Source organism: Meleagris gallopavo, chromosome 5 (assembly GCF_905368555.1).
Source record: "Meleagris gallopavo chromosome 5, MGAL_WU_HG_1.1, whole genome shotgun sequence".
Lineage (NCBI taxonomy): Eukaryota > Metazoa > Chordata > Aves > Galliformes > Phasianidae > Meleagris > Meleagris gallopavo.
The window spans coordinates 53,901,470-53,927,486 of record NC_139408.1 but is presented as its reverse complement, the minus strand read 5'-3'; the positions used below and the strand labels follow the sequence as shown (position 1 = coordinate 53,927,486).

The following is a 26,017-nucleotide window of genomic DNA, read 5'->3' as shown; positions in this document are numbered from 1 at the left end:
ACTGACACCCAATCAACTCTTAACGCTCAGAACCTTTCCATTTTCTGTTTTACTCTATCAACCTCAGCTGAAGGACCCCTGGAGATGTCCCTCTGATCTGTGGTATAGCAGTAGGCACTATGAGGCTATGGTGGGATTATCCAAAGTCAGAACCATTGCCCTGTATCCAAGATGCATTGACTTGAGGGATGAAGTCTTGGTGGCCGTGACTCAGACTTGCTTCTCCAGTTGGGAACACTGGGGCTAAGTTTCCTAGATCTGAAATAAAGCTACATACTGTCATAGCAACAGGCCCTGCCCTGACTCTCCTCTCTCCTCTCTTTTAAAATAAGCAGAAAGTGAAGCTCTTACCACATACAGCTGAGGCTCAGCAACTTGGCTTAAGCAGTAGCTTCTGACCTGAGCAGCACGAAGAGAATAAACAACACTCAAAAAATGGAAGGATCAACCTGTCAGTGTGCTATGGCTGGGTGCACCAGCAAATCACAACGTGCTCTTTAGTTGCTGTGACAGGATCTCTTCTACTGACTGACACCTAGATCCTCCGAGAAAGAAAAATGCTCCAGTGAGAGCAGTACTTTTTGAAGTGCATGGTGACTTAAGACCCACTCCTGCCAGAGGAGCTTGAGGCAAAAAGACAAGAAAGAGGAGAGATGAAAGAGGCAGAGATGCTCTTTTTATTCTCCCCTCCCTGCCACTGCAAGGTAAGGAGGATGCATGTATGCCCAACAATCTGGAGCCATTCCTAGCAATTCTCCACTGAGTCAGCTTCTTAGTGGTATAATGTACATATCTCAGGCTTCTTGAATATGTTCACATTTCTTGCTCAGCTGGTTCTGTTGCACAAGTTGCCAGCACGTGCTGGCTTGGGAAAGAGGGTAGGAAGGAAGTTGATAGGAAGGAGGCTGTAACCAAAGTTTCTCATTTATAGGCAGGAGCAGATAAGCTGACTTGAATCTTTCAGCGTCCAGCACCACAGCACTGCACTTCTCCATGCACATACCACCAAAACACAGGCATGAGATAGAGAAGAGGCTTTAATCTCTGCCCCAGGGATGGTAGAAATGCTTTGTAATCACCTGAGATGGTCATGCAGTGTCTTGAGCCTGTTCTATGTGAAATCTCTCATCTTTTTCCTCTTGATGCTGTATAACATTCTTTGTTTGCCACTGCATCAAAATGGGCTTGCAAGTGGAAATGGACTGATGTAATTTGGCCAAATCTGCACTCCCTTATGGACCTCTGATTGCTTTGTGTGTAATCAAACCATATTAAGAGCCTCTTTCATGAGCCAAACGAGAAGAGATAGGGCGTCTCCAGTGCAATATGCTCAGACCACTTTATATGAAAGAGTGTGGCTTTCTTCTTCAGGCAGTTTAGCATCTTGTGGGATCACGTGTGCCATGGATGCACTGTGCCTCTGTGCTGATCATGGCCCTATCTTTCTGACTGACCAAAGCCCTTACTGAGTCAGTAGTATAATTCACACTAGGTATGCCCTTGTGCCTTTGTAAGAGGAGAGAACTTACAACTATACAAACCATTCATAACCGCAGCGCAGTAGAAAAAGACCAATAGCTCAGAACTTATTTCTACCTCATAAAATATACCTGTTCCCAGAGAAGGTAAGCCACAGCCACTGCGTGCATCTCCACCTCAGTACTGATAGCTTCCTTGCAACACCAGTCTGGTCTGATTGGCGGGAGTCTGGAAGATCCTGTTTCCAAAGAAGACTAACAACACATCTCTGGGTGTCTCCTCCCTCATGGCAATGCAGGTGAAGAAAGCTGCTTGATGAAAGCCATCTTCATGGCAAGCCTTCGCTGGTTCTTTGTGACACTATAACACTGGGACTGTTTTTTCTATTGCTTTGAGCTGAAATCAGGGTGAAGAAAGCAGAACAAGTAAGATGTGTGTCAGGGGTCTTAAGCGTTCAGAATGTGGAAGGTCTTCTCAAGCTTGATAACGCTGAATAATGTTCCTCATGTGCAAACATGAGCAACAAAGCTAATTTGTAGACTTCCACAATCATCTGGGCTAAATGTCTATATATGAGGCAGAAAGAGATGACCTTTACTTGATGCATCAATCTCAACAAGGAGGAAGTAAAATACGCAGTTAAACTTTCCTGTTGGATTTCAGTGAATTAGGAAAGGAGGGGGAGAGAGAGACAGAAAGAGAACCTGAGAGAAGTAATCATGAATGAAGCAGAAGATTTCAAGTAATGTGGAGATGTGGCACTGAATGATATGGTCTAGTGGGCATGGTGGGGATGGCTTGATGGTCAGACTTTTCCAGCTTTAGTGATTCTATGATTCTATGATTTTCTAGCCTCCTACATACAGACCGAAGTATCTTTTACTTAAATCCCCTTGTTCTGCATGCAGATGGAAGCTGCTGCCCAATAGAAAGATACAGAAACATCAGAAAAATGAGCCCCTGCAGCCTGATAGCTTGGAGTTCTGATGTAAAGGAGGTTTGTAGGCCTGCGGATGGCTGGCACGTGAACTGACTGTCTTCATGGATGACTTGAACCCATTTCTGAGTGTGTCTGTTACGTCTGGGAATAAGCAAGTAGCTAAAGTATAAGTAATAAGGCAAGGCTGCTGGGAAAGAAAGAAACCCCCGTAAACCAAAATAATTCGTTTGTTCTCCAGTGTTTCCTGTACAAGTAATAAAATCTAATAACTGAGTCGCTGTTAACTGTTAATGACCACTGCGTTTGTTAATGGACCCAGACAAATGAGAGCAGTTTAGTACAACAGACAGGCCATTAGTTGTATTAATGGTTGGCTTGTAGGAGTTAGTGCTCTTATAAACTATATTCTGCAGTTTATAATACCAGCACTTTATAAAATGACTTGGTGCTTAAAAAAAAAAAAAAAAAAAGGATCAGGTGAGCTCCAATTTAGCTGTGGAAAATAAGCATACATTCTAAATAAGCAAAACTAATATTAGGCTAAATCTCTCTTCCTAGTTTGCACTGGTATAAATCAGGAGCAAGAGCAGACGTACAAACCAGGGCTGATTCTTATGTAACTTAAATAAGTGGCAGCTTTGCTTTTAACTTCAGTGAATTTTGGATCAATCCCATAATTATTATCATTAGAGAGGGATTAGATCTTTTTTCTGTGTTTTTTTTTTCTTCCCCCAGACCACAAATGATTCCACAGATGGGATATTCAGTTTTTAGCAGCTGTCATTATTTAGAAGTTTAACAAGCCCTCTTATAGAAAAAAAAAAAAAAAAAAAACCACCAAAAAAACAAAACAAAACAAAAAAAAACAACTATAAAAGAGAAGTTGTATAAATAGACTAAAATTAATAGGGGAACCAAAGAGAGTTAATTCCTGCTTCACGAGCCTCTACAGCTCTTTTACTTTTGGTGTTCTTAAAATGTATTTAACTGCAGTTCCATTTACAAGAGATGTCAGCAGTGTTTTTGCTATGGTGGTTGTGAAAGCCAAGGTTTTTCCATCACTTTACAGACTCACTTCTGAATGTAACTAGTGTTTGTTAGACATTTCAAGTGGAGTAGTCCAAGCATTTGCCCTTGACTTGCCAGATGGGGACGATACCAAATTATTAGAGAATTACAGGTTACTAGTGAAGGGAATACTGCACATTTTGCTAGGGAAAAGGAAGTGGAGGTTTTTACATGATGCATGAATGGGCTTTAATTTGTGTGTAGCTGCAGTGTGAAACGAGGCCAGGCCTAAATCATAAACTTGAATCATAAGCTTTGCTTGCAAAGCCAAATTGCAAGTTTTCCAGAGAGGGTACCAAAATCACAAGAGAGAGCTTGCATAAACTGATCCTTAAGGTTACTGTGACCTGAAGGAAGAATGCAAGAGTCATCTCAGGGAGTTAGTCCCTTCTTCGGCCATTTGCTTGTCTGCAGGAGTGGTGATTAAGCCAGTCTCAAGAAGTGTCTTTCCTGAGTTTTCTCACTTAGATGTGGAAATTACAGTCAAGGGGAACATGAGAACAGGAGTACTCATTCCTTCCATCCTACTTCAGCTGTACTGTCCCATAGAATGGCCAGTAACGGAGGCTTCGGAGTAGAAAAATTAGATGTTGAAGCAGAAGGATAAGAAATAAGAGAAACACAGTGTTCCTAGCTCTGTGGAGTCTCCCAGCTGCCAATTTGTGGTCAAAGGAATTCCTGAGCCAGGATTTGTCTCCTGGTCAGTAGCCACATTGAGCCCATCCTCTATAAATGTCTAGCCCCCTTATGAGGCTGTTTATGTTTCTGGCCTCCATTCTTGGCAATGGATTCTATGCTGGATCTATATACAGTGTGAAAAGCTGTTTGCTTCTGTACATTTTAAACCTGCTACCTCATAATTTCAGCAAGTGCCCCTTAGATCTTAAGCTGGAGAAAATGAAAAATCCTTCCCCATTCATCCAGTTCGCATGGTTTATGATTGTACAGATCTCTCCAACATGTTCCCCTGCAGTCATTCTTTCCCAGACTGAGAAATCACAAGTCAGCCAGTCCCTCTCCCTTCCTCCACAGCTTGTTTCATGCCTCTGATCACCTCTACCATCTTTTTTTGTGCCTTTCCAGATACTACTTTATACTTCTTCAGACTGAGAGAAACAGAGTTGTGCTCAGTATCAGTGGTATGGATGTATCATTTGTACAGTGCCCAAGTGGTGCACTTGGTATTATTTTCTAATAATTACTAATTATTTGTCCCTTTCATAGTCAGTGAGCACTAAGCTGTTTTTTTTTTCTTTGTTTTGCTTTGTTTTGTTTTTCCCCAAGGGGTTTTCCACTACTGTTCTAAAATCTTCTGGAGTGGTAAAAGTTTACTAAGAGTCCCCACTCCCTGTTTGTTTATTCTGTCATTTGCCCATTACTCAGCTTGTGCTTTATTCTGTGTTTGCTGTTATTGCATGCTGCCTGCCATCCTGCTGCTTGGGCACAGCACCAGGGCATCCATGCACTCTTCACAGCCCTTTTTGGGAACAAATATGTGTCATCATCCGACCGCTCAGGAAACCACGCAGCTGGGCAGGAAGAGCCAGGAAGGTCTCTGCCTCCCTGCACACTTGGAGGGCACAAAATGAATCAACTTGCCCTGCCTGGAGCCAGTTTTCCAAGCTCCTGCCAGGGATAAGGAGAGAATCCATGCTTCTGCAGATACCTCAGCTCCTGCCTGGCACTGAGAGCTGTGAGCGGAGGTTCAGTGCAGCCATCACCAGATGGTGCTGCTGCATTCAGCCTTGCAGGGTCACTGTGTGCCACGAGTGTTGAGATTCTTGGAAGAAAATACTGAGCTGTGGATGTTTTCCTGCTGCTTGGATGTTCTGCCCAGGAAGGCAGGGCATGCTCTGCCTTCATGTCACTGGCCAGTTCTTGTCGAGAACCAGACATTTGGGCTTTGGCTTGGGATTCAGAGCAGGGGTGGGTTCAGATGATGTTTGAGATGATCTGTTCCAGCCTGGCTCAAGTGGATAAACAAAATTAATTATGTCCACATCATAGGATTGCACAGGATTTATTTTTCCTCCAGTGGAAAACTGGATGGCAACAGGTACTGCTGCTAATCGGGACAACATATCACTACTGTTCACCTCTTTTTTTCCGTAAGTTTTACAGTTTTTTTCTGGAGATCCAGCTCCAGGAATCATGTTATCACATGAGAATTCAACACCCAACACACAACTGTACAGGAAAAGTTACGTTCCATTTCCTACATCTATTATATGATGTATATGATGTATATGATGTATATGAAACTGCAGTGCACTAAGAACTTCAGCTGATGTGATTAGGCAAAGGAAACAGCACTGAACATTTATCTAGCAGATTTTAATCTTCTCCCTGGCTGTGACAGTAAACAGGTGATTGGATGATCTGGAGCTCAGAAAGTAGATGCTTCAGCCTTCATAAAGTCTTCAGCCTCATCCTGTGGACATTCAGGCTCTACTTTAGGTGTACTTTAAAGTTCTGTCTGTCTTCAGATTCTGTCTGCAGCCATTACAGAGAGTTCTGTAAGAACTGAGATTTGATCATTCAGCTCAGAACAGGATCTGCCCAGACTCATGGATTCCAAGGGACAGCTCTTGTCTCAGAAAGATAGGGGAGATGAGAGTGCAAAATGACAAACAGTGATGCTCGCGAGAAGGTAAATGAGAAGCCTTTGTATTTTATGGTGCCATGAAAGAAGAGTAGTGGTGAATACCAAGAAACTAAACTAAACACCTCTGCTGACAGCAAGCTCCTGGGCCCTATAGTGTCTGGATATCATCATTTTGGCAATTTCTAAGGTTAGACACAACCAAGCTCTACAATTCTTAATGCTTCTTATCTTCAGCTAATCACCATAGATCATGGAACTTAAAAGCCCCACAAAGACACATGTCTGAAGTCTGATTTTAAGGATCTACAAGTCTTCCTGGCAGAACTGTTGCCTCCATGTGAGGAAATGATCCCATGACTGAACCTGTTCCACCTGCTTTGTCCCGAGGAGGGAGACAGGAGTCTCCTCTGAAATATGAAACGTCTGGAAGGAGAAAAGGGCAAGGAGAAAACGGGGTGGGAAACCATCATTTGCACAGAATGTGAAAGGTGAAGAGCTGAGAGGAGAGCAATAATCTGGAACTGTAAAAGAAAATAAAAATGAAGAGAAATACATCTGGAAGACAGCAGGAAGATGGGAGAGGAGCAGTAATGAGAAGGTAGAAGGGGAAGAATGTTATCTTCGCTGTTGTGCAGCTTTGGTTGCACAGAGCAGCCGTGAGGAAGGACTTAATTTACAGGAAAAGAGCTTGCTGGGCTAAGGGCAACCAGGAGGAGTCAGGGCAATGGGAAACGAGGAAAGTAGTTCATAGAATCATAGAATCAATTGAGTTGGAAGAGACCCTTAAAGGCCATCTGGTCCAACCCCCCTGCAGTGAGCAGGGACACCCACAGCTCCCTCAGGTGCTGAGAGCCCCGAGCAGCCTGACCTTGGCTGTCTGCAGGGATGGGACAACCACCATCTCTCTGGGCAACTTGTGCCAGCGCTGCACCACTCTTACCATAAAATAATGTTTTCCTTATATCCAGTCTAAATCTCCCTTCTTTTAGCTTGAAATCATTCCCCTTGTCCTATCAAAACTGCCCCTGCTAAAAAGTCTGTTCCCTTCTTTCTTACAGCCCCCTGTTAGTTACTGAAGGGTTGCTCTCAGCTCTCCCTGGAGCTTTCTCTTCTCCAGGCTGCACAGCCCCAGCTCACTCAGCCTGTCCTCAAAGGGAGGTATTCCATCCCTTGAAGCATTTTTGTCATCCTCCTTTGGATATGCTCCAACACGTCCACATCTCTCCTCCAGCAAAATCCCAGCTGAGGGCACCGCAGAGTTGCCTGGAGGTCTATTTAGTGCCTGAGGTTCACGACCCTTGTGGGACCCAGCAGGATGGCCATTGCCATGCTTTGTATTCTTAGCCATTGTGTGACCACATCAGCTGCTACTAAGCTCACAACATCGTGCAGGTGGGGTGGGCTGCGCAGTAGCAGAGGAAGGAAGGGTATTGCAGTTTCCCAACCTGCTTCACGCTCTGAAATTTGGAGCGTAATTGAGTACATTTAATTCTGACTTGTATTAACTGCATGCAGAAACCAGAAAGAAATCCACCCCCAAACAAACCCCGCGCACAGTGTGCCAAAAATGTTAATCACACGCAGCTAATTCCAAAAGACGGGGTTGTAACTGTAAACTCTGTGATAGCAGAAGCAACATTTCTTTGTATTTGCTGTATGTGTTTCCCTTCTTAAATGCAAGTATTTCATAGAATCTTAAGACGCTTTTGTGTAGACGGGACCCTAAAGATATCTGCTTCCAGCCCCTGCTGTAAGCTGGCTGCCCAGGGCCCCATCCATGGCCTTGGGCACCTCTAGCGATGAGGCACCCACAGCTCTCTAAGCAACCGGTTCCAGCACCTCACCGCCCTCACGGTGAAGAATTTACCCTCCCAGCCCGGGCCCGCCCTCCCGTCTCGGGCTGCGGGCTCCTCCCCTCCCGCCGCCGTCCCACACTCCAGGTGTCCGCGCCGAGCAGAGCCGAGCGGAGCCCCGCGCCGGGCGGAGCGGCCACCCGCAGCCACGGGAGGTGGGCGGTGCGCGGGGCGGGGGCTGCGGGCTCGCGGCATGGCCCGGGGGAAGCTGCTCCGCTGCCGCCCGGCCCCCTGAGCAGGCGAGACGGGACAGGGCGGGACGGGACGAGACGCGGCTCTGGTTGTCCTCCGGACTCCTGGGCGCCCCCGGGGGGTGGCCATGTCCGGAGCCATGAAGTTCAACGGGTACCTGAAGGTGCGGATCGGCGAGGCTGTGGGGCTGCAGCCCACCCGCTGGTCCCTCCGCCACTCGTTGTTCCGTAAGGGCTACCAGCTGCTGGACCCCTACGTGACGGTCAGCGTGGATCAGGTGCGCGTCGGGCAGACCAGCACCAAGCAGAAGACCAACAAGCCCACGTACAACGAGGAGTTCTCCGCCACGGTGACCGACGGCCATCAGATCGAGCTGTCCGTCTTCCACGACACCCCCATCGGCTACGATGACTTCGTGGCCAACTGCACCTTGCACTTCCAGGACCTCCTGCGCTCGGCGGGCCCCAGCGACAGCTTCGAGGGCTGGGTGAGTAGCTGGGCTCCTGCGAATGAATGGAGGCAGAACGGGGCTTGTCCTTGCACGCCTGTGCTGCAGATGCACGCAGCTCGGTGTGCGTGCAGGTGTGCATCTCCTCGCGTTGGTGCTGGACTGAAGGGATAGATGAAGGGGATAGATACGCGGTGACAGCTGAAAGCTGGTGCGTTTGGGGACCGCAGTCTCAGCTGTCATAGCACGAAGGCAGCAGCTGAGTGCTGTGCAGTCTCTTGAGGAGCCTTGCATGTAGCAGCGAAGTACACCTGCACTCACAGGGTTCCGTGCCTTCCTTCCCTCATTGCTGAGCACACAGGACATGGAAGCATGCATGCTCGGATGGATGTATTTGTACTGAGATCTACACCTGCTTGCACAATTGTTTGCTGTGTTCTTTTTAGCAGAACAGCAGGACCTGTCCTGTATATGTTATGTGCGTCGCTGCACTGCTTGAACACGGTTTCACTTAAGGTTAATTTTAGGTTATTTCCACATCGCTTATATCCAGCCCTGAGAACTCAGTTATGTTTTAGTCATAATGGTGAGTGAGAGGAATAGGACAGGGTCTAAAGTTATGCCTTTGTTTCTTGCATTTTAGACCAGGAGGAAATGAATGTATTGATTCAAACCATAGTTTGCTCGTAAGTCTTAAGTTTAAAATAAATATATATCTTCGTTCTGGGCAGAGAGTGTGCAGAAAAAACTCAAAATTGCTAAAGTTAGTACAGGTATTAGCACTGAGAGACCAGGAAGCTCAGCTCACGTGGTCAGGTAACCACTACAATAAAATCAGACAGGGAGGAAGAGCTGATAGCAGAGAGGTGATAGGTATCTGCATGGTATGGCTGGGACAGTGCTGGTGCTTTCAGTTCTCAGCCGCTGCCTGTGACTAAGATGTGAAGCTCCATCTCTGGGGTGGCTACAGGGAAATACAGACCATTTGCAAGAGCTCTCAGTAGACCTATACTGGTGCTGTTTGTTATTTTCTTCTTTGGTATTCTTAGGTATCACGTTCTTTGGGGTTAGCTCAGTGGGTGCACATTGAGTTTCCCAGGTTGTGCCGCTGGAGGGAAACTGCCCCTGTGACTTGTGATAAAACAGGGTTATGTATGGACAGCCTGTGGGACTGAGCAAAGGCAGCAATCGGGATATAAGGTTGTGGTTTTGAAGGTTTTCTTCCTGTTTGATTTGTTGGGAGTGTTTCCTGTTTGCTGTCAAGAGAGCCCTTAGCTCCTTGGTGTGCTGAGTCCTGAGTGTGGTGGGTTTGGGCACCCTGTTGTGGGGTGGTGGCCTTATTTACACTACCAAAATGCCTATAGTAACATTGCCTGTGATGTAGATGCACTCATATCTGGAGGCCCACTGCTTCTTTTCATCCACACATTCCATGGATGCTGCTTTTTAGGATGGGCGCAGTATATGGCCAGCCAAGCAGTTTCAAGTTCTCATATGGTGTTAGGGGAGGGAAAAAATTGGATGGGTATGTGTCCTGTGAACTCCTGCATCACTGAGAGGTGCAGTGGGGTGGGAAGTCAGTGTGTTAAACGTCAGTTTATATCAGTCTGTGGTTTATCTGGGTATATAGACAGAGATGAAGAGCTGCTTCTGTCCTTCCAGTTACGGTCTAAAAAGTACAACTGGGGTGGATTTAATGGGCAGAGTGAGCAAGTGTTTGTCTTCTGTCCCTTTCTCCTCCCATCCCTATTGATGTGTTCTGTTAGCTTCTTTTATAGCGTGCAGCCAGGATTGCATGATGACAGTGGGAACATTGTCTTGCCCTGATAATTTAATATGTCTTGATAAATCCAGCACGGCTGTCACTGGGTTTTGTGCAGTCTGAAGGATAGGAAGTGCTGCTCTGTACGAGTACAAGGTCCATGAGCTGCTGGCATGAGGAAAGGCACCACAGAGGTGCTGTAGATGATTCGCAACATCTCCACACTGAAATCCCTCATACTGCTCTTCTTCCAACCCCTAAACAAAAGCAGGTATGCTGATACAGGCAAGAAAGGAGAAAAATGAAGTGAGGGGAAAACTGGTGAGAATTTAACCTGGCTTATACTTAGCCGCACGTAAAAATCACTGTGATAGCAGTTAGGTTTTTTTTTTCCCCCCTAAAGTTATGTAGTCCTTCAATACAAAATGATTGAGAAACAGTGATAAGGAATACCCTGAGGGATAGAGCATCCCGGAATCTTTAGGTATCCTGATAGGGAACAGAAGGCAGAGCAGAGCTGGTAAGAAGTTTGAATTGATAATATAGGAAATCTGTGAGGGAAGAAAGGAATGGTATTTTTTTTCTTTTTTTTTTTCTTCCTGTTTTGACATGAAATGCAGTGTTTATGTTCATTTTTCAGAGAAGTTGCAAGGACAAGGTTATATTGGCAAACACCAAATGCACTTGCTTTGATACAACCATGCAGTTCAGGGCAGCTGGAGAAGTGGAGAGAGGAGCAGGAGGCAGCTGGAGACTACCTGGGATAGTCCTCCAGTTCACATACTGCCTGAGTTTGGTGTGAGCCCTCATGTTCTTGTTCTTCTGTTAATCACTGTGGGTTTTCTTCTGTAGGGGAAATAAGTGATTGGTTATGGCATTCGTCACCACCTCTTTGTTAGAGCTATAGGAAGTGTCAGAGAGAAGCAGGAGGAATCCATGTGTAAGCCTTGGTGCTTCCCTGGTGACTTGCAGGTACATTACTGCAATTATCACCCCAACTATTTATGCAGATGAGTCAGTGTATGGGCATGAATCGTCTCCTGGGTAATGCTTGAATCATCCCACTCAGTACTGGACGGGATACTGTGGTCATACTTTGAAATAAAATCCATGTTCTGGAGACTGTTTATAAACTGCCTTTTTCTTCTCACCGTTTGGATTGTTTTCTGAAGTTTTTTTCTATTAAACAAATTACCACAGAACATATATTTTTTTAATTTTCATGTTAGTTGTCAAACACATTAGATAAACTTCACGCTAATCGAATCTATAAGAGCTTATTAGCTTCAAGACCCTGCTGTCCCTTTCCTATTATTTTATATTTACTGGTCGGATGACAGATAGTAGTTTTTATTAATATTGTCAACTAAATGCCATCCTTCCTTGAGCAGGCTTTGATGCAGCTGAAACCAGCAGCCGTCTCCCTGGTACTCTTCTTTTAGGTAGGCGTTTTCCTGTGGATGAATGGGTGTGAAATGGTGCAAACCTGAATGGTAGCATTTTACACAGGTGCACATGACCCTGCCAGGTGCAAAGTAGTAGAGAATTCAGCTGGTTACTGTCTGTAAGAGGTGAAGTCATGATTTACAGCAGGAGTTTAACCTCTTTTTCAAGTATTTATTTAATTTTGTGTGTAATAAGATCTTTTTACTCCTCTAGAAGGTAATTTCTCCTCTTTTAACTGTCTCCAAATACAGTGTAGGAAACATCAGTGAGACAGCAGATCATTTGGAGTACTGAGTTGTAATCGAAAGAGAGGTTTACAATATGCAAAGTTACTCCTATGAGGTTTATGTAGTAGCTGAACTCGTTTTTGAGCTCGGAGAGGCACTATTTACAAAAGATATTGAACGGCATTGGGAATGATTTAATTACGACTGTAGAAATGGTTGGTCTGTGGGTAGATGTGTAATTTCTAGCACTCAAACAGGGAGTTAAAATTAAACCTTCTGTGACTCAATCTTGAAATAGCAGATTATCACAGTATACTGAAGGAAATTAGATAACAGATGGACTATTAGATTAATGAGCCAATTGCGACTTCCTGATGAGTTTGTTCCCATGTGCTCGTGTGAGAGCAGCTAGATTTGTTTGCAGGAAGAGATTAAAACAAATAATCCCCATCCATTGCTTAACCCAAACTCCTCTGGCTGTACTCTTTCCTGTGATTTCCAGCTCCCACTTTGCTGCAGTATTCTCCAGGTGGACAAAACTGGCATCAGGAAGCCAAAGTATTTTATAGTCACCGACAGAGTATTTTGTGGTGTACGTGGACTCTGAATTTTCTGAGGGCTTGCTGAAATGGAGATTTGAGAATCCGAGAGAATGTGAGAATAATGCAACTGCTGAGCAGAATGTCAAATGAGGCTGAGTTCAAAAAGAGGATTGTGCTTCTAACCTGTCTGTGTCAGTCTGTGCTCATCTGTGGGATGGACAGCATCTTGCAAAGCTGGCATAATGGTTTCTCCATCCACAAGTACAAAGAGCAGCAGCATTTCATTTGTGTGATTTCCCATTTCCATGCACACAGTGGAGATCTCTGACAGTTATGCTGCACATAAATAGCAAAATAGCTTGAGTAAAGCAAGCTTCATCCCCTTTTTGTGTTAAGTCTTAAGTTGTGTCTGTAGTTGTTATTACTGATAGGCAGTTACGCTGTTGAATGGGAACAGCCCATCGCAAGAAGGTAGTTCTTGAAAGCAATCAGGATTTCATCTTTGTCTCTTTCTTTTGGCAGATAGCTGTACTGTGTGTGTATGGACAGACTCCTTAAAACATGAGTCCAGTGCACTGGGCTACCTGAACATTCCTTGCAGCCTGAAAGGAAAATTGCAAAATATAAAGAAACAAAAACGGTTGCTATTTGTCAGGTGGTTATATAATCCTGGCTTGTGTTGTGATCAGCTTTGCTGAGCATGGCAGGTGAGAGAGAGCAAAGCTGATTGTATTGTGATGGGCTGCATGCTTGCTGCTCTGTTTCAGCATCAGAGATTGAGAAGAGCTACTCCTTTATTTCTCTCATTGACATGGTCCTTCCTAGGAAAAGGCCTGTCTGACAGCTGTGAGCATCCTTGGAGAATGCAGGCATTTTGCTTGAGAATTTTTGGTTTGTTTTGTTTCTTTCCAGTTAAGGAAGTCTGAGGCTGGAATGGTTTGGTCAAATCATGAGAAAATCCATTTTCCAGTGATGGGAGTCACTAGGATGCCAGCAGGCGTCTGTGGGACTGACATTCATGTCCTGAATTGTGTTGGATACAGCAGGACACTAAGGTCTCTCCTCTATTCAGCCAGGTGCCTGTTGTTGACATGACTGGAGTTGGGAAGGGTTCTGGGAGCACCAGGGAGGAGCCTGCCTTCCTGCCCTGTACTGCTGGCTTGGAGCTCATGCCTTCCTATCACCCAAGGCTTTCTGGAGCTGTTTACTGGAGCCCTTACTAGTGATGGGGTGGATGCAGGGCCACTTGCAGGGGCGGAGAAGCGAGGCTGAGACTGCAGCACAGCACTCTGAGCACCACAGGAAGCTTCTGGCCCAGCTGTGCTCTGTGTGGCCCCCGCTGCTTGCACTGGTGGGGGGAGCTCAGCCTCTTTGCTTGCTTTTTATTTTTAGCTTTTACCACAGGTCTTTTGGTTAAAATGTGTTTCATCCAGGCCATCCAAAGCTTTCTGGTTTGAGTATTTTCTGGCTAATGACTTGGTTCCTAGCCATTTTGACCTTATAGGCAGTAACCTCCACAGAAGATATTGTCAAGGGGGCTGTTCAAACTATTGAAATGCGGTTAAAAAGTCTATGGGTTTACAGTGTAATTCAATATGAAAGCATGTCCCTTACTGAACTGAGCAAGACTCCCACCCTTCCTTTGCAGCTTTTAAAAATTCCTTTGATGTTTTAGGATGATTGTAGCTATTGTGCTGTGCTAATACAATCAAGAAGTCAGGGACCTCTTATGTAAAAATGGGGGAGGGGGGGGGAGGGTAAGACAAGCAGAATTGTTGCTGGCAGCTTTTGTAAAGGATCCTGTGTCAGGCATCACACCTTCTTGCCTGCAATATCTCACCCTATTTAGGCATGCAGTTAATATATGTCAAACCATACTGTAGGCTTCATTTCTTCTGGAGACAGTGAGCAATTTTTTTTTTGTTTGCTTATTCCACCCCTGAGCTGTCTGTGTGGCTGTAGTGAAGCAGACTGGAGCCCTGGGGAATACCTGGCTTGGTGTCCTGAAGGCAGTCACCCCGCAGCCCATCAGCATTTGTTCTTCTCCTAAGACATTGCCCTCGGTTGGTACCAGGAGACATGTCTGATTATGAGGGAAAAGCTTGTTTTCTAATTATATCAGAGATAGCGAATGCACATCCAAAACAAAGTGCCTCCTGAAGCATCCAATTAATGTTGCTCAGCCACTTAGAGTTAGCCAGACAAACGACATAAATTTCTCCAGTGCCTTTTTTTTTTTTTTTTTTTGTTCTTATTCTTTGACGTCATGAAATGTTCTGATCACTCAGTGGAGTCAATTGCTGAGGAACCCATCCTGTGCTATCTCTAAAGGCAGTGCAGTGAGCTGGCACAGCTGCCTGGGAGGGGTCACCTTCACTGGAAGTGCTCAAGAACCATGGAGATGTGGCACTGAGGGATGTGGGCAGTGGACATGGTGGAGGTGGGTTGGGCTTGGGGATCTTGGAAGTCTTTTCCAACCTTAGTGATTCTGTGTTAGAATTCTGTGTTAAAATCTGAGTGTCTGCTGGGCCCAAGGTGATGGGAAAAATGGCTTTTGCATTGCCCTTGTGAGGCTTTGGGTGCCCTTGCTGCTCTAGGCCAGCAGCATTAAGCAGAGACCCATCTGACCTTCAGGCTGTCCAGAAGCCTGTAAACCTCGTGGCACCCACTGCAGCTGGGAATGCCTGGTCTGCGCAATGTGTGTGTGCCAGATCTCAGTGGCAAACAGGTTGTGTCTCTGAGGACAGCCTTATAAACAGATGAAGACCAGCTAGAAGTCTGTGAGCCCCAGTGCAGGGCTAAACGTGGGACCTGTTTGCAACAAGAGTTTGGCTTTTCTGCTAACCTCCCTTGACACAGTGTGCAAATCATTTCTGCGTGCCTTTACACTGTGTGGACCTGCCCTTTGGGCTGATGCAGCTCGTGCCAGACTACAAGTACACAGGTATAGCTACCCACCTCTGCTTTACCAACACAAAAAAAAATGTTGGCAGAAGGAAAGGGAGGAGAGCATGAACCTGGAGATGACACTACATAAAACCCTTTTCTTGGCATGCAGCGACTAAGTTTCCTAAGTACGGAGTTTCATTAGGTAGCTGTGCTTGAGTCAGCCGTAGGGAGGCAGCTCTGCAGGAGGTTTCCTTCCATTGAGCAGATAGGAGAAGGAGTGCTGGTACAGAAGCAGAAGTTGGGCGGTGGTAACTGACAGCAGTTTGTGAGGTGGGAGAGACAATGCTGGCATAGGCCTTAGTGGAAATCATTTGACCTTTTATTTATTTTTAATTTCTTGCAGTACGTGTATTTCTGTCAAAGGAAGGAAGGGGAGGAAAATATGTCCATACCGGACACAAGTGCTGCATGTCTGCCGTGCCTTTTTATTTATTTATTTAAGATAAAATGATGTGCAGTGCAAAATCACTTAGCACATCAGCAGAGCCCTGTTACCTCTCTGATGCAGGCTAGTGAGGAAGAGGATGTGAGCACCAGGACATGTATCTGTTCTATCGCAGAAAACCACTGCTAAAAGTAAAAATCGTACTGACAGATAACCTGACAGCGTGCATCCAAGAGTTTAGAGATTTGAGATGATAGTTCCATGCTGAACACTGCTTTTCCTGCCTTTCTCTTCTATGTTTAGCCATCCTCAAGGGCAGGATTTTGACTGCCAGCTGGTCTGATTTTGTCTGAAATTGCAGCTCATCCCTTCCTGTGGCACTCCTGATTTTCAGCCCTTTCTCTGGCCTGTTCTGTTTTTCCTTTGCTTCTTTGTTTTCTTGGTAGTTTGTCATTAGTCTCCATTCTGGCCTAGAACTGCATTTTGTGTTTCTCTCATGAGTAAATTCAATTTTATCCTGCCATGTAAGCAGGAAGTCGCTTGTAAATTTAACTGTTCATATAATACATCTCTATTTTCTTTTGTGTCTTACACCTCTTAAGGCAGTGAAAGGAGACTTAGTTTGCAAATCTTTCTTTATTGCTTTTGGATAGAAAATATTTGCAGTCATTCAGTAGATTCAGCTAAGAACCAGTCATAGCTGTGCTGAGTGCTGTAGGTGCTGAGAGAAAGACACTGTCAGAAGGATCATTTGGGATTGTGTCAGATCTCTGGAGCTGGCTGGCTCTGCAGCCTGAACAGGAAGGTAGGTGGCAGGTTTACTATGTCTGTAAAAATGAGCATGGTGTGGCTGCACTCCTAAGAGCTTTTGTCTGACAGAACAGTTGCAACGATCTGCTGTCTTTGATAGTATTAAAGTCGGCTTGTGTACATGTGATTTAATCTCCATAGTTCTTCTCTCCATCCAGACTAGCCAATATTAAATATATTCAGTTCTGCATTGAGTTGATTCAGAATAAGATCAAGAACAACTGGTAAGGGACTAGCTCATCCTGTTTGAATTTCTAATTTGTCCTGCATTTATTTCCCTTTGCAAACAAGACCATACAGCTTGTCCAGATTTTGCCCAGGACTGAGGAGAAAAGTGTGCTGATCTAGGTAGTGCAGTCTGGGAAATGATTCACTGAATGCTTCCCTATATCTCATCTCCTTTGGTTTTCATTAGATTTAAATGCTTTAAATTTGGAGAAGAGAGAGCAAAACATCTTTGAAGGTGTTCAAAGCCAGGTTGGATGGGACCTTGGGTAGCCTGGTCTAGTTCTAGATATGGAGGTTGTTGGCCCTGCATGTGGCGGGGGGCTGGAGGTGCTTTCAAACCCAAGCCATTCTTTGATTCTATGATCTTTCGTATTTTGAGGGAAGGCTAGAAATTGGGCTACAGACCGTCACACTAATCTCTTCTCTGTATCTCACTTCTTTCAGGAATCTATTCTAAATAACGTATTACTAAGTGAAAACCATCTTCCTCCTTTCTCATTAGTTGCAAAGTGTTACTTTATGAAAAGTTTGGCTGTATCTTTTGTGGGATTTGAGTAAATAGAAGCCCAGTGTTCTCTGCTTTCGCTTGCCAGATTTACATCAGTGATTCCCAATAGTATTGATGGAACTATGCTGCCTGCTCTGCACCAACGTAATTGGGAGAACTGGGCATACTTTTCTTTCTATATGCAACAAAGATTTATGATGGCTGGTTATACATTATTTACTGAGCACAATGTGTTCATAGAGCTCTGAGATAGAAGAAAAAATTGGTTTCTGTGCCATGACTTTATTATCCAGGTCATTCACAGACTGAGGCATCTAACATTAATATATTCAATGAGAATTTATTCTGCAAGGCAGCTTGTTGCTAAGCTTGAAACCAAAAGTAATCATGCAAGGAAGATGCCCTTGTGTGGTCCTGATATATGGAAGGGTTTCTTGTTAAAGCGACTAAGTTGGAACGTGCTGTAGGTTTATCTAGGACAAAATGTACAGAGGTGTCAAATGCATGGGGTCATCAGCCACCTCCTAGCGGGGCTCTCTAGAAGCACTGCTGACTATCACCATTTTCCAAGATTGACCCCTGAAGTTAGATCTTTGTTATAAAGTAAGCAGATAACAATAAGAATCAGAATGTAGGAGTTTTGCACATTCCCGCAACAGTAGTTCACAAGACGGGCTTGTGAGAGGGGTGACTTACCAGTCACTGGTTTTAGGCTTATTTCCCACAAGTTTTCTTCCTTAAAATTTTCAGCCTCTTGTTTGGGAGGGAATTCATGATGTGGCAGCTCAGCAGCTCACAGATCTGCCCTATGAAAAATACTGTTTTATTAAGTCTTCTTAAAGTAGTGAGATGTAATTGTGATGGTTTAGTAGTGCAGTATGAGCAACAAGCTTGTATTGCTCTTGGTTTGGAGCAAAGCTGTTTAGAAATCCACCTAGGCTAAGATAAGACATCTACCCCCCATGAATATAGCCCATCAGTACTTAACGAGAGTAACTCATTCTGACCACATTTTCCGATAATTGCATAAAGGAACATTTGTCCTGTCTTGCCAATAAAGGTAACAGAAAGTTCTCTCCCTCTTCTTAATTCTATGAAGAGACATACTTCACCTTTCTTTGCAAGCTGTTGCTTTGCAGTTGTGGTGTGAGCCCAGAAGTGCAATGTTCTCTTGCTTGCGTTGCAGAGTCATGCTAGCCAGCCTGTCCTTTCCATTTGGAAGCAAGAAGGTGTAATATGGAAAAAGGAAATAGACAGTGAGGCTACAGAAACAATGTGGTTTGTTTTGGAAGTCCAAGACCTGTGGGGGTTGTGGCCAAGACCTCCAGTTTTATCTGAAGGGCGGTGGGACTCCTGTGTTTATTGTTACGTGCTGTTTCTGATGTCCACATCCTTAGGGACTGTTGTGGTCTTGCAGTGATAATGTTGAAACAGAGCAAACTAATTCTGGAGTGTCTGGCAGGCTCAGGAATAAAACATCTACAGTTCAGGCCATGTTGTACGTATAAAAGGCTCTCAGCCCGCTGTAGGCAGAACATGTTCATGCACTAGTTAGTGATGAAACCCTTGTCATCTGGGTGAAAGCTTGCAAAATCACCCAGACTAGGAATGAGTTTTCATTCAGTCACGATAGAGCCCCTTTTCCATCAGGGCTGTGCCTTGAGAGCTGTGGCAGCTTGTACAGGGCAGATGTAAGAGGGTACCCAGTGGGGCTTTGTCCTCTTGTGCCTCAGGAGAAGTGGAGCACTTTCTGCTCATGTTGCTGCTTCTCGCCCACCCAACTTCACAGCCCTGTGTGGTGAAGAAAGCGTCAACCAAAAGCAGAGCGAGCTGATGCAGTGGGCTGTGAGCTGTGGTTTCGGAGACATGTGAAATCAGAGTCCATTCTGCTGCCTGTGCAGCAGGGTGCTGACGTCCGGAGGAAAAGGGGGGCTGGGGACTGTAATCTCTCGTTGATACCAAAATGACTTTTCCCTTGTAGTGTCTACTGAAGAGCTTGGTTAATTATTTATTGGTTCAAAATGGCCGGCTGCTGCACCTCTGCAGAAGTGCAGGGCGTTGATGCTCGTGATGTAGAAGCGCCTGTGTATGTGTGTTTGCTGAGAGGCACATACTCATTTCAGTTCTCGCTTAGCTCTGTCTGTCTAGGAGAAATCCCTTTGGCTGGTTGTTGTCTCTCTGGTTACCGCCTTGATGGATGAAAGTCTTAGAGTTAAGAACTTTAGAACTTCAGAATTTTTAGAAGAACCTTAGAGTTAGAATTACTCTGTTGTCAAGAATTAAACTACAGGGTATTGGGCAGTGTTATTCCAAAAGAAGGAAAGATCGTTCTAGTTGTTGCATGTTTTAGCTTTTGTGGAAGTGATCTCAGGAGGTGTCTGGTGCGTCTGTGTAAGTTTGTCATTTCCTTTTGTATTGAGAAAGGCCTATTGTGATTAATACAAGGTCAGTGGATTTATTTCTATATATAAAAAAAGCTTACTCCAGAGAGAGTTGCTTCAGAGTTGGGTATGCACTACTCACTCTTTTTAAGCAATATCGCTTCTGGTTTTTCCTAAGACTTTGGGAACTCTTGTTCCTGTTTTGGACATGAAAATAAGGTGAGCAAATGCTGAGGCTTCCTGGTTTTAACTCTTGATGCCCTCGTGCTCTAATTCTGAAAGACTGTAAAAGAATCTCGGTGACCACAGAAAAGATGCTCAACGTTTTCTCATCCCAAGTTTTGTGGTTCAATTCCTAGACTGGCTGAAGCAGCCCCCTTTTATTAGAAGTTACAGACATGTGGAATTCTATTTGCAAAGAAGTTTGAATTTTCTTTTTATTACTTCAGCTGCTCTAAAATAGTCTGCATCTGTGTCTGCTGATGTCGTTGACTGTCAACGATAAGAGCAGGACCATTTTGCTTATACCTATCTATCTACATTTATGTATACATCTGTGTATAGATCTCTAGTAAATAGATAGTTGACAAAATCTCCTATTGTACTTATTTTTATCTCTTTCCTTAAAGTATGTTTATCAACTGTTTCCACAGGAACAGTGCTCTACAATAGACAGTGTTGTGGCTGCTTCGAAGCCGCAGTCAGGACGTGTAGGTGTTTGAAGAGCACCAAATCTTTCCATCTTTCACTACAAATTTTCCAGTGGGTCATCACATGTTCAGACTTTGTATCTCCATACCTGAAACCACTCTGGTGTGTTGTATTACTGTGTATGCAATGTCCCAGAAGCCATTCAAGTGCTGCTCAACTGCGAGGAGAATCTTTAGGTTTATAAAAAGCTGAAAGTGATTGTGCAGCTTTGGCAAAGGTCTAGTGAGTAGCTCCAATTCAGCTCGTTAAGGATTTCCCCACTAAGGATTGAACTCTTTGCTTCTGTCATCTTATCTATGGCTCTTTGATGCTGCGTATGAATAGCATCAGGTATTCCCCTTTTTAGAGAATTTTATTTGTAATGGTTCACCATTGGCTGTATGGCAGTCATTAGAAGGACTATATCTTTAGTTTTCTTTTCTCCCAGGGTTTTTACCAGACATGCTGTTTGTAAAGACAAGAGGAACTGTTTGGCTTCTTGACTTTAGAGCTTAGTAAACCTTAAAGAAAGGAAGTTATTTGATTTTGTTTTGAAGGAATATAAATGCTGTCTGGGGGATTTCTGTTCTCAGCTGATGAAAGCAGTCTAGTTAAGGCTGTAAGACTAAAATTGATGTGTCTTTTCCTGGAATGAATACCATTTTACTTTAGGAATTAAAGTAGGGTGTTCCCCCTCAGCAAGGGCTTTTTGTCAGTGGGAAGAGGAGCATGAGGTCTGTATTAGCTGTGCCACTCAGGTGGGGAAATGCTTTTCTCCAGAGAGGGATTTATACTTTTAAATATATTATTTAGCAGGCTGATGTTAAAAGCGCATGCGTTTGTAATACAAAGCACGTGGATCACTGACTGTGGCACAGATAAAATGCCAGGCCTTCTGTTCACAAAGGAACAAAATATTTACTAAGGAGGGATATGGCAATTGTTCTAAGAAGGATGGTCTCCTAATAGAGCCTGTGCTGTTCTTTGCATAGCTAGGTTTGCCACGTGCTTTGTCTTGCAATGCTCCGCAGCAAAAACTCTGTTTGGAGAGACAACGTCTGTCCGTAGCTTTGCAGACATCATTAAATCCAGGTGATGTTGAGCTTCAGATGGGAATGCGGTCAACATTAATTTGTCATTTTGATTGACTCCTCAAAGCACGTTCTGACCTTTTCCTCTGCAGACCCTTTCTGGGTTTCCCTTCTCTACCCCTCTCTTAATCTCCTTTAATTTAAAGTGCATCTTGGTCATATTGAGAAATGCTTTCTCATCTTGAAACCAGGCTTTGGAAAGAGAAAAAGAAATATTAAAAAAGGGAAATACATGGCGGCGTGCTGCTATTAGATGTAACGTGCTGCCTGTCAGCTTGCAGTCACGCAAAACGCAGAAGTGCATCCTCCTTCAGATGGAGGCAGATGGCTGGGTCAGCATTTCCCACAGTGATACGGCACCTCGTCACCCACTCAGCAAGCCTCGGGAAGGCTGGAGGCTGCTGCTCTTCAGCTCCTTCCCGTCTTGATTCGCTTGCTGGAGTCACAGCTATGACTGTATGGTCACAAGTGCATGGTGAGATCACCTCTCCCATGAGGGAGAAGAGGAAAACTGAAATCATAGATGTGATGGGGCTAAAAATTGCCTGGTCTTGGACAGTCTGTCTCTTATTGCAGCGTTTGGCCTCAGGATTTTCATGACTGTTGGTTTTTTTTTTTCCTAATGCTTTATGTATGAACACAAGCTGATCCTTCCTTATGAGGAACCTCATCTATATACCCTTTTCTTAGCTGCTGCTGTGCAGAAATATTTTATAGTTAACCCCCTCCTTCCACCCCCCCCCCTGACAAAAAAAAAAAAATCCCCAAAAAACCACTAAAACAGAAAAGCAAGCATGCAAAGAGAAGCCACTATACAAACAGGCATGAGCTAACTTGGCAAAGCAAATGTTGGCAGTGGCATGTCTTTTCTGGGTGTTGTCAGCTGCATTCTGGATCCTAACCAACATTCTTCATGCTGCATGAAGGCTTGGTGATGACTCTCAGCACTGAACCTCATGGGATTAGAGTGCAGACACGAGCAGCAACATCTGGACACCACGACTGAGCATCATACCTTCAGGAATGCTGGGGGAGTGCATGCCTTGGCACTCCTTTTTCTACCTTCAGAAATATCTGATTGGTTAAGTGGCTCAAAGTTGCTGCTGCTTTTACATGATGTTCTGGGATGTGTTGTACCAAGCAGATGTTAGACAATACAATGAGCCATGGCTGGGAATGGGAGAGGAATTAGTGTGCAGGTTAAAATGCTTTTAACCTTCCCCTCCATCTTTCCCTATGGCTCAAGTAGCTTCTCTCCTATATGACACCACACTTTGATAGCTTGTTTTCATTCCTTCTGTCTCAAATCATGTTGCTAATAATATTGCAACATGAAACGTGAAAGGAGTTGTGGTGGATTAATGCTGGCTGGATATAAAAGTTGGTCTGTAATTGCTTCAGTGCTAAGAAACTGCCAGGTGAGAAGGGAAAAATGAATTCAAAATATGGAAAGAATGGTCAGAGCATAGATGTCTTTTTCTGTGGTGTCACAGCCCATGGTAGGATCCAGGTTTCAAAAGTTGCTGTAGTTAATCTCTCCTATTCATATCCTCACTAAAGATCAGTATTACAGTTAAAGCTTTAAATGGGACATCTGTCATAGGATCTTTGGTTCTAAAGATTGGCGTGCCTCTGAGATGTGTTGTTTGAAACCATACTTTTTTTAGAGATGTTGCTGAGAAGTGGATTTTGTATGCAACTTAATTCACTGTGATGCTGACAGGGTGCTTTTTCATTTGTAGCATAGGGTTCTTTTTTTTCCCCCAGTGATGTACTTAGACCAAGGTTTTGTAGTCACAGAGATTGATGGATTCTGGCGAAGAAGGGCAGATTCTCTTGCACAAAATGAGCAGTTAGTTGGCTCTTGACGTCTGCATCTCTGAAGTCAGGTACGTGCTGCTTTCATGGGTACTCTGGAGCCCTGTGGTTTTGCAGGTCAGAGAGCCTGCTGTGCAGCATGCTAGATGAGACTTTTGAAGACCACAAGCACAGTTTCTAGCTCTGCTCATGCCACCTGCATACATTGCTTTCCATCTGTGACATTGACAGTGTAATGTTTCCCCCGACACCTCAAGGGGTGTTGAGATCTTTGGGTGCAGAGATGGAGGGTCAGAGGGATGCAGAAGCAGGGAGCTCCCCTGTGCGAAAGCAGGCGCTGTGGCTGTATCTGGGGTTTCTGCTGTTGCCAGTGTGGTGTTTCAGCAGCTCTGGAGGCGGAGCTGAGATCAGTGAGCGAAGGTCAGAACAGAGCTGTTGGCCCTGCGTTCAGCAAATGAAAAGAAGCCCAACTGTGGAGTGTGGGTTATGACAAGGCTTTCCACTAAGTACAAATCTTTTCCAAAACATTTGATATCTAAAAGGAAAGGGGTAAACACCTGCAAATCAAGCCCTTTGCAGATTTTTTTTTTTAGTTTATGTTTGAATCTCTGTACTGTGGAACCCCAGCTTCCTGCATTCAAGCTGTAGACAGCTAGATATTTATCTAATCACACTCTGAGATCCTTTTTTTTTTTTTCTTAATTTTATATCACGCATTAGTAGTGATCAAGCAGGATGGGCTTTTTCAGTAGGTTGCCTTTTTCATATATCAGTGTGACTTAACATTTTGATTGCTATTGAAAAGATGGGGTTTGGCTCTTCAGAGGTGAGGCTCTTACAGAAGTGGTTCACAATCTCATCAGCTGTGGCCTAGTTTTAAAAAGAAGGTGCTGCTTATGGGCGAAAATTGGAAAGCAGCAGTGCACCAAAGTGAGCTATATATAGTAGGAATATGCAGTACAAATAGTGACGTGCCTGGTGGAGAACCGTTTCAAGAAATCCAGAAATTCAGTGTTATTCACTAAAATGTGAAGAACAAGAAAATATTTTCTGGGACCAGGTACTGGACGGTAAAATAAATTTGTAATTGAGCAAGTCCCTGGGAAGACAACTGCAGGTGGACTCTTAATATTGCTGCTGTTCTTAGTTGTCCACAATACCTTGGATTGGATTAATTCACAGAATGTTGAAGGCCCTGTGCTCCGTTGTGCAATCAGATGGATTTCCATGACCTTACACAGTGCTTTACTGCTGTAGCTGTATGCTTGGCAATCCTTAGGTGGCCAACAAGAATATCTCGATAGAGAACTTCAGGCCGCAATGCAGACTTTGCTGTTTGATGTACCACCACGAATGATTAATAAGCCTGCTTAGATCTGTTAATAAGCATAATTAAAATTGCAGGTGAATGCTGTACCTTGGAAGTCTTCTCAAGAGTGAGAGCTTATTCTTTTTTTTTTTTTTTGTCCCTCTGTTTCCATCCAGTGCCTGTTCTGGTTCTCCTCAGTGCTGTGTGCAAGCTGGTTCATGGGTGCACAGCCTTGCATTGACCTGTCGTCTCCTCATCAAGGGACATTCTGTCAGTGATAAGCTCAGCTATGTCAGTGGTGTGTTTATTTTGAGGAAACGCATTGCTGCAGCCCTTGGACAGCTTCCAAACGGAAGTGCCACCAACATGCCTGCTTGGCAGCCATCGCTGACTTATTTCTTTATCCCTATGAGCAGCAAAATTGGCACAACTTCCTCGTTTTTCTGCCAAGTTATACTGAGTTAATAAAGACGGTGAAAACTGTGTTTGTTCATCATCTCCAGAGCCTTGTGATAGACAGTAATATCTTTCTGAAATGGGTGCCTAACAAAAGATCTAAAACCTGAGTTCTCATCATCATCCTTTTGCAACTACAGAGTCCAGAGCACTATATAGCTAAACAATGTCTCAGTGGCACAACAGCTGTTGTCCCACTACTGATTTTTGTCTTCTTGGTAATAATTCTGATTCCTTTGCTAGACATCTGTCTGCTGAGGTTCATTGACTTGTTACTCTCCATTGCATGGCAGTCAGAGGGAAGGTTTTGTGTGTGTGTGTGATTTATGGATTTGTCGTTTTTTGGGTGTTTTTTATTTTTATTTTCCAGAGGTCCTAAGTTCTCTCAAGATCAGAGACCTTGTCCCACTTTCAGCCTATTTTACCTGCAGTATTTGCAGGCAGCTACATTGCATGTGCAAGGCCAATATGCTTCTATGGGCATATCCCTGGGACCAAGTGTCCAAATGGCTGAAAACAAAGCCTTGTATTGCTGTCCTTCGAGTTAGTGGTCCAGCACTGTTGTTAGTATCTTCTTTTTAGGAAATGAAATGGTTGGGGAAAACACCAACTCCCTGAAAATCCCAACAAAATGGCTGCAGGAGGAAGGCTGTGATAGTCCAGAGGAGAATCCAGGGATCGGTGGACATGCAGAATCCAGTAATGGGTATCACCATGCAAGTTCTATTCTAAGTTTAGTGCTTTGTGCAGAAGAGCTAGGCCTCTGCTGGTACATGTGTGTGACAAGGAAAGGCAAAATACATCTTGCCCACATGATTTTTGTTTCATGG

The 26,017-nt window shown here is 44.3% G+C and overlaps 1 protein-coding gene across 4 annotated transcripts in view; it reads left to right on the top strand.

Moving 5' to 3' along the window:
• Window positions 1–26,017, top strand: part of PRKCH (protein kinase C eta) — a 172,950-nt gene that overhangs the window by 56,327 nt on the left and 90,606 nt on the right. The window contains exon 1 of one of the 4 annotated variants that reach the window (XM_085225802.1): window positions 7,752–8,624. The exons of 2 other annotated variants lie outside the window; for them this stretch is intronic. In XM_085225802.1, coding sequence (XP_085081928.1) covers window positions 8,265–8,624 — 360 coding nt within the window. In that variant the 5' untranslated portion in view covers window positions 7,752–8,264. Of the gene's footprint in view, window positions 1–7,751; window positions 8,625–26,017 lie in introns of those variants that run through there. One more of the 4 variants, XM_085225803.1, reaches the window with a different exon arrangement.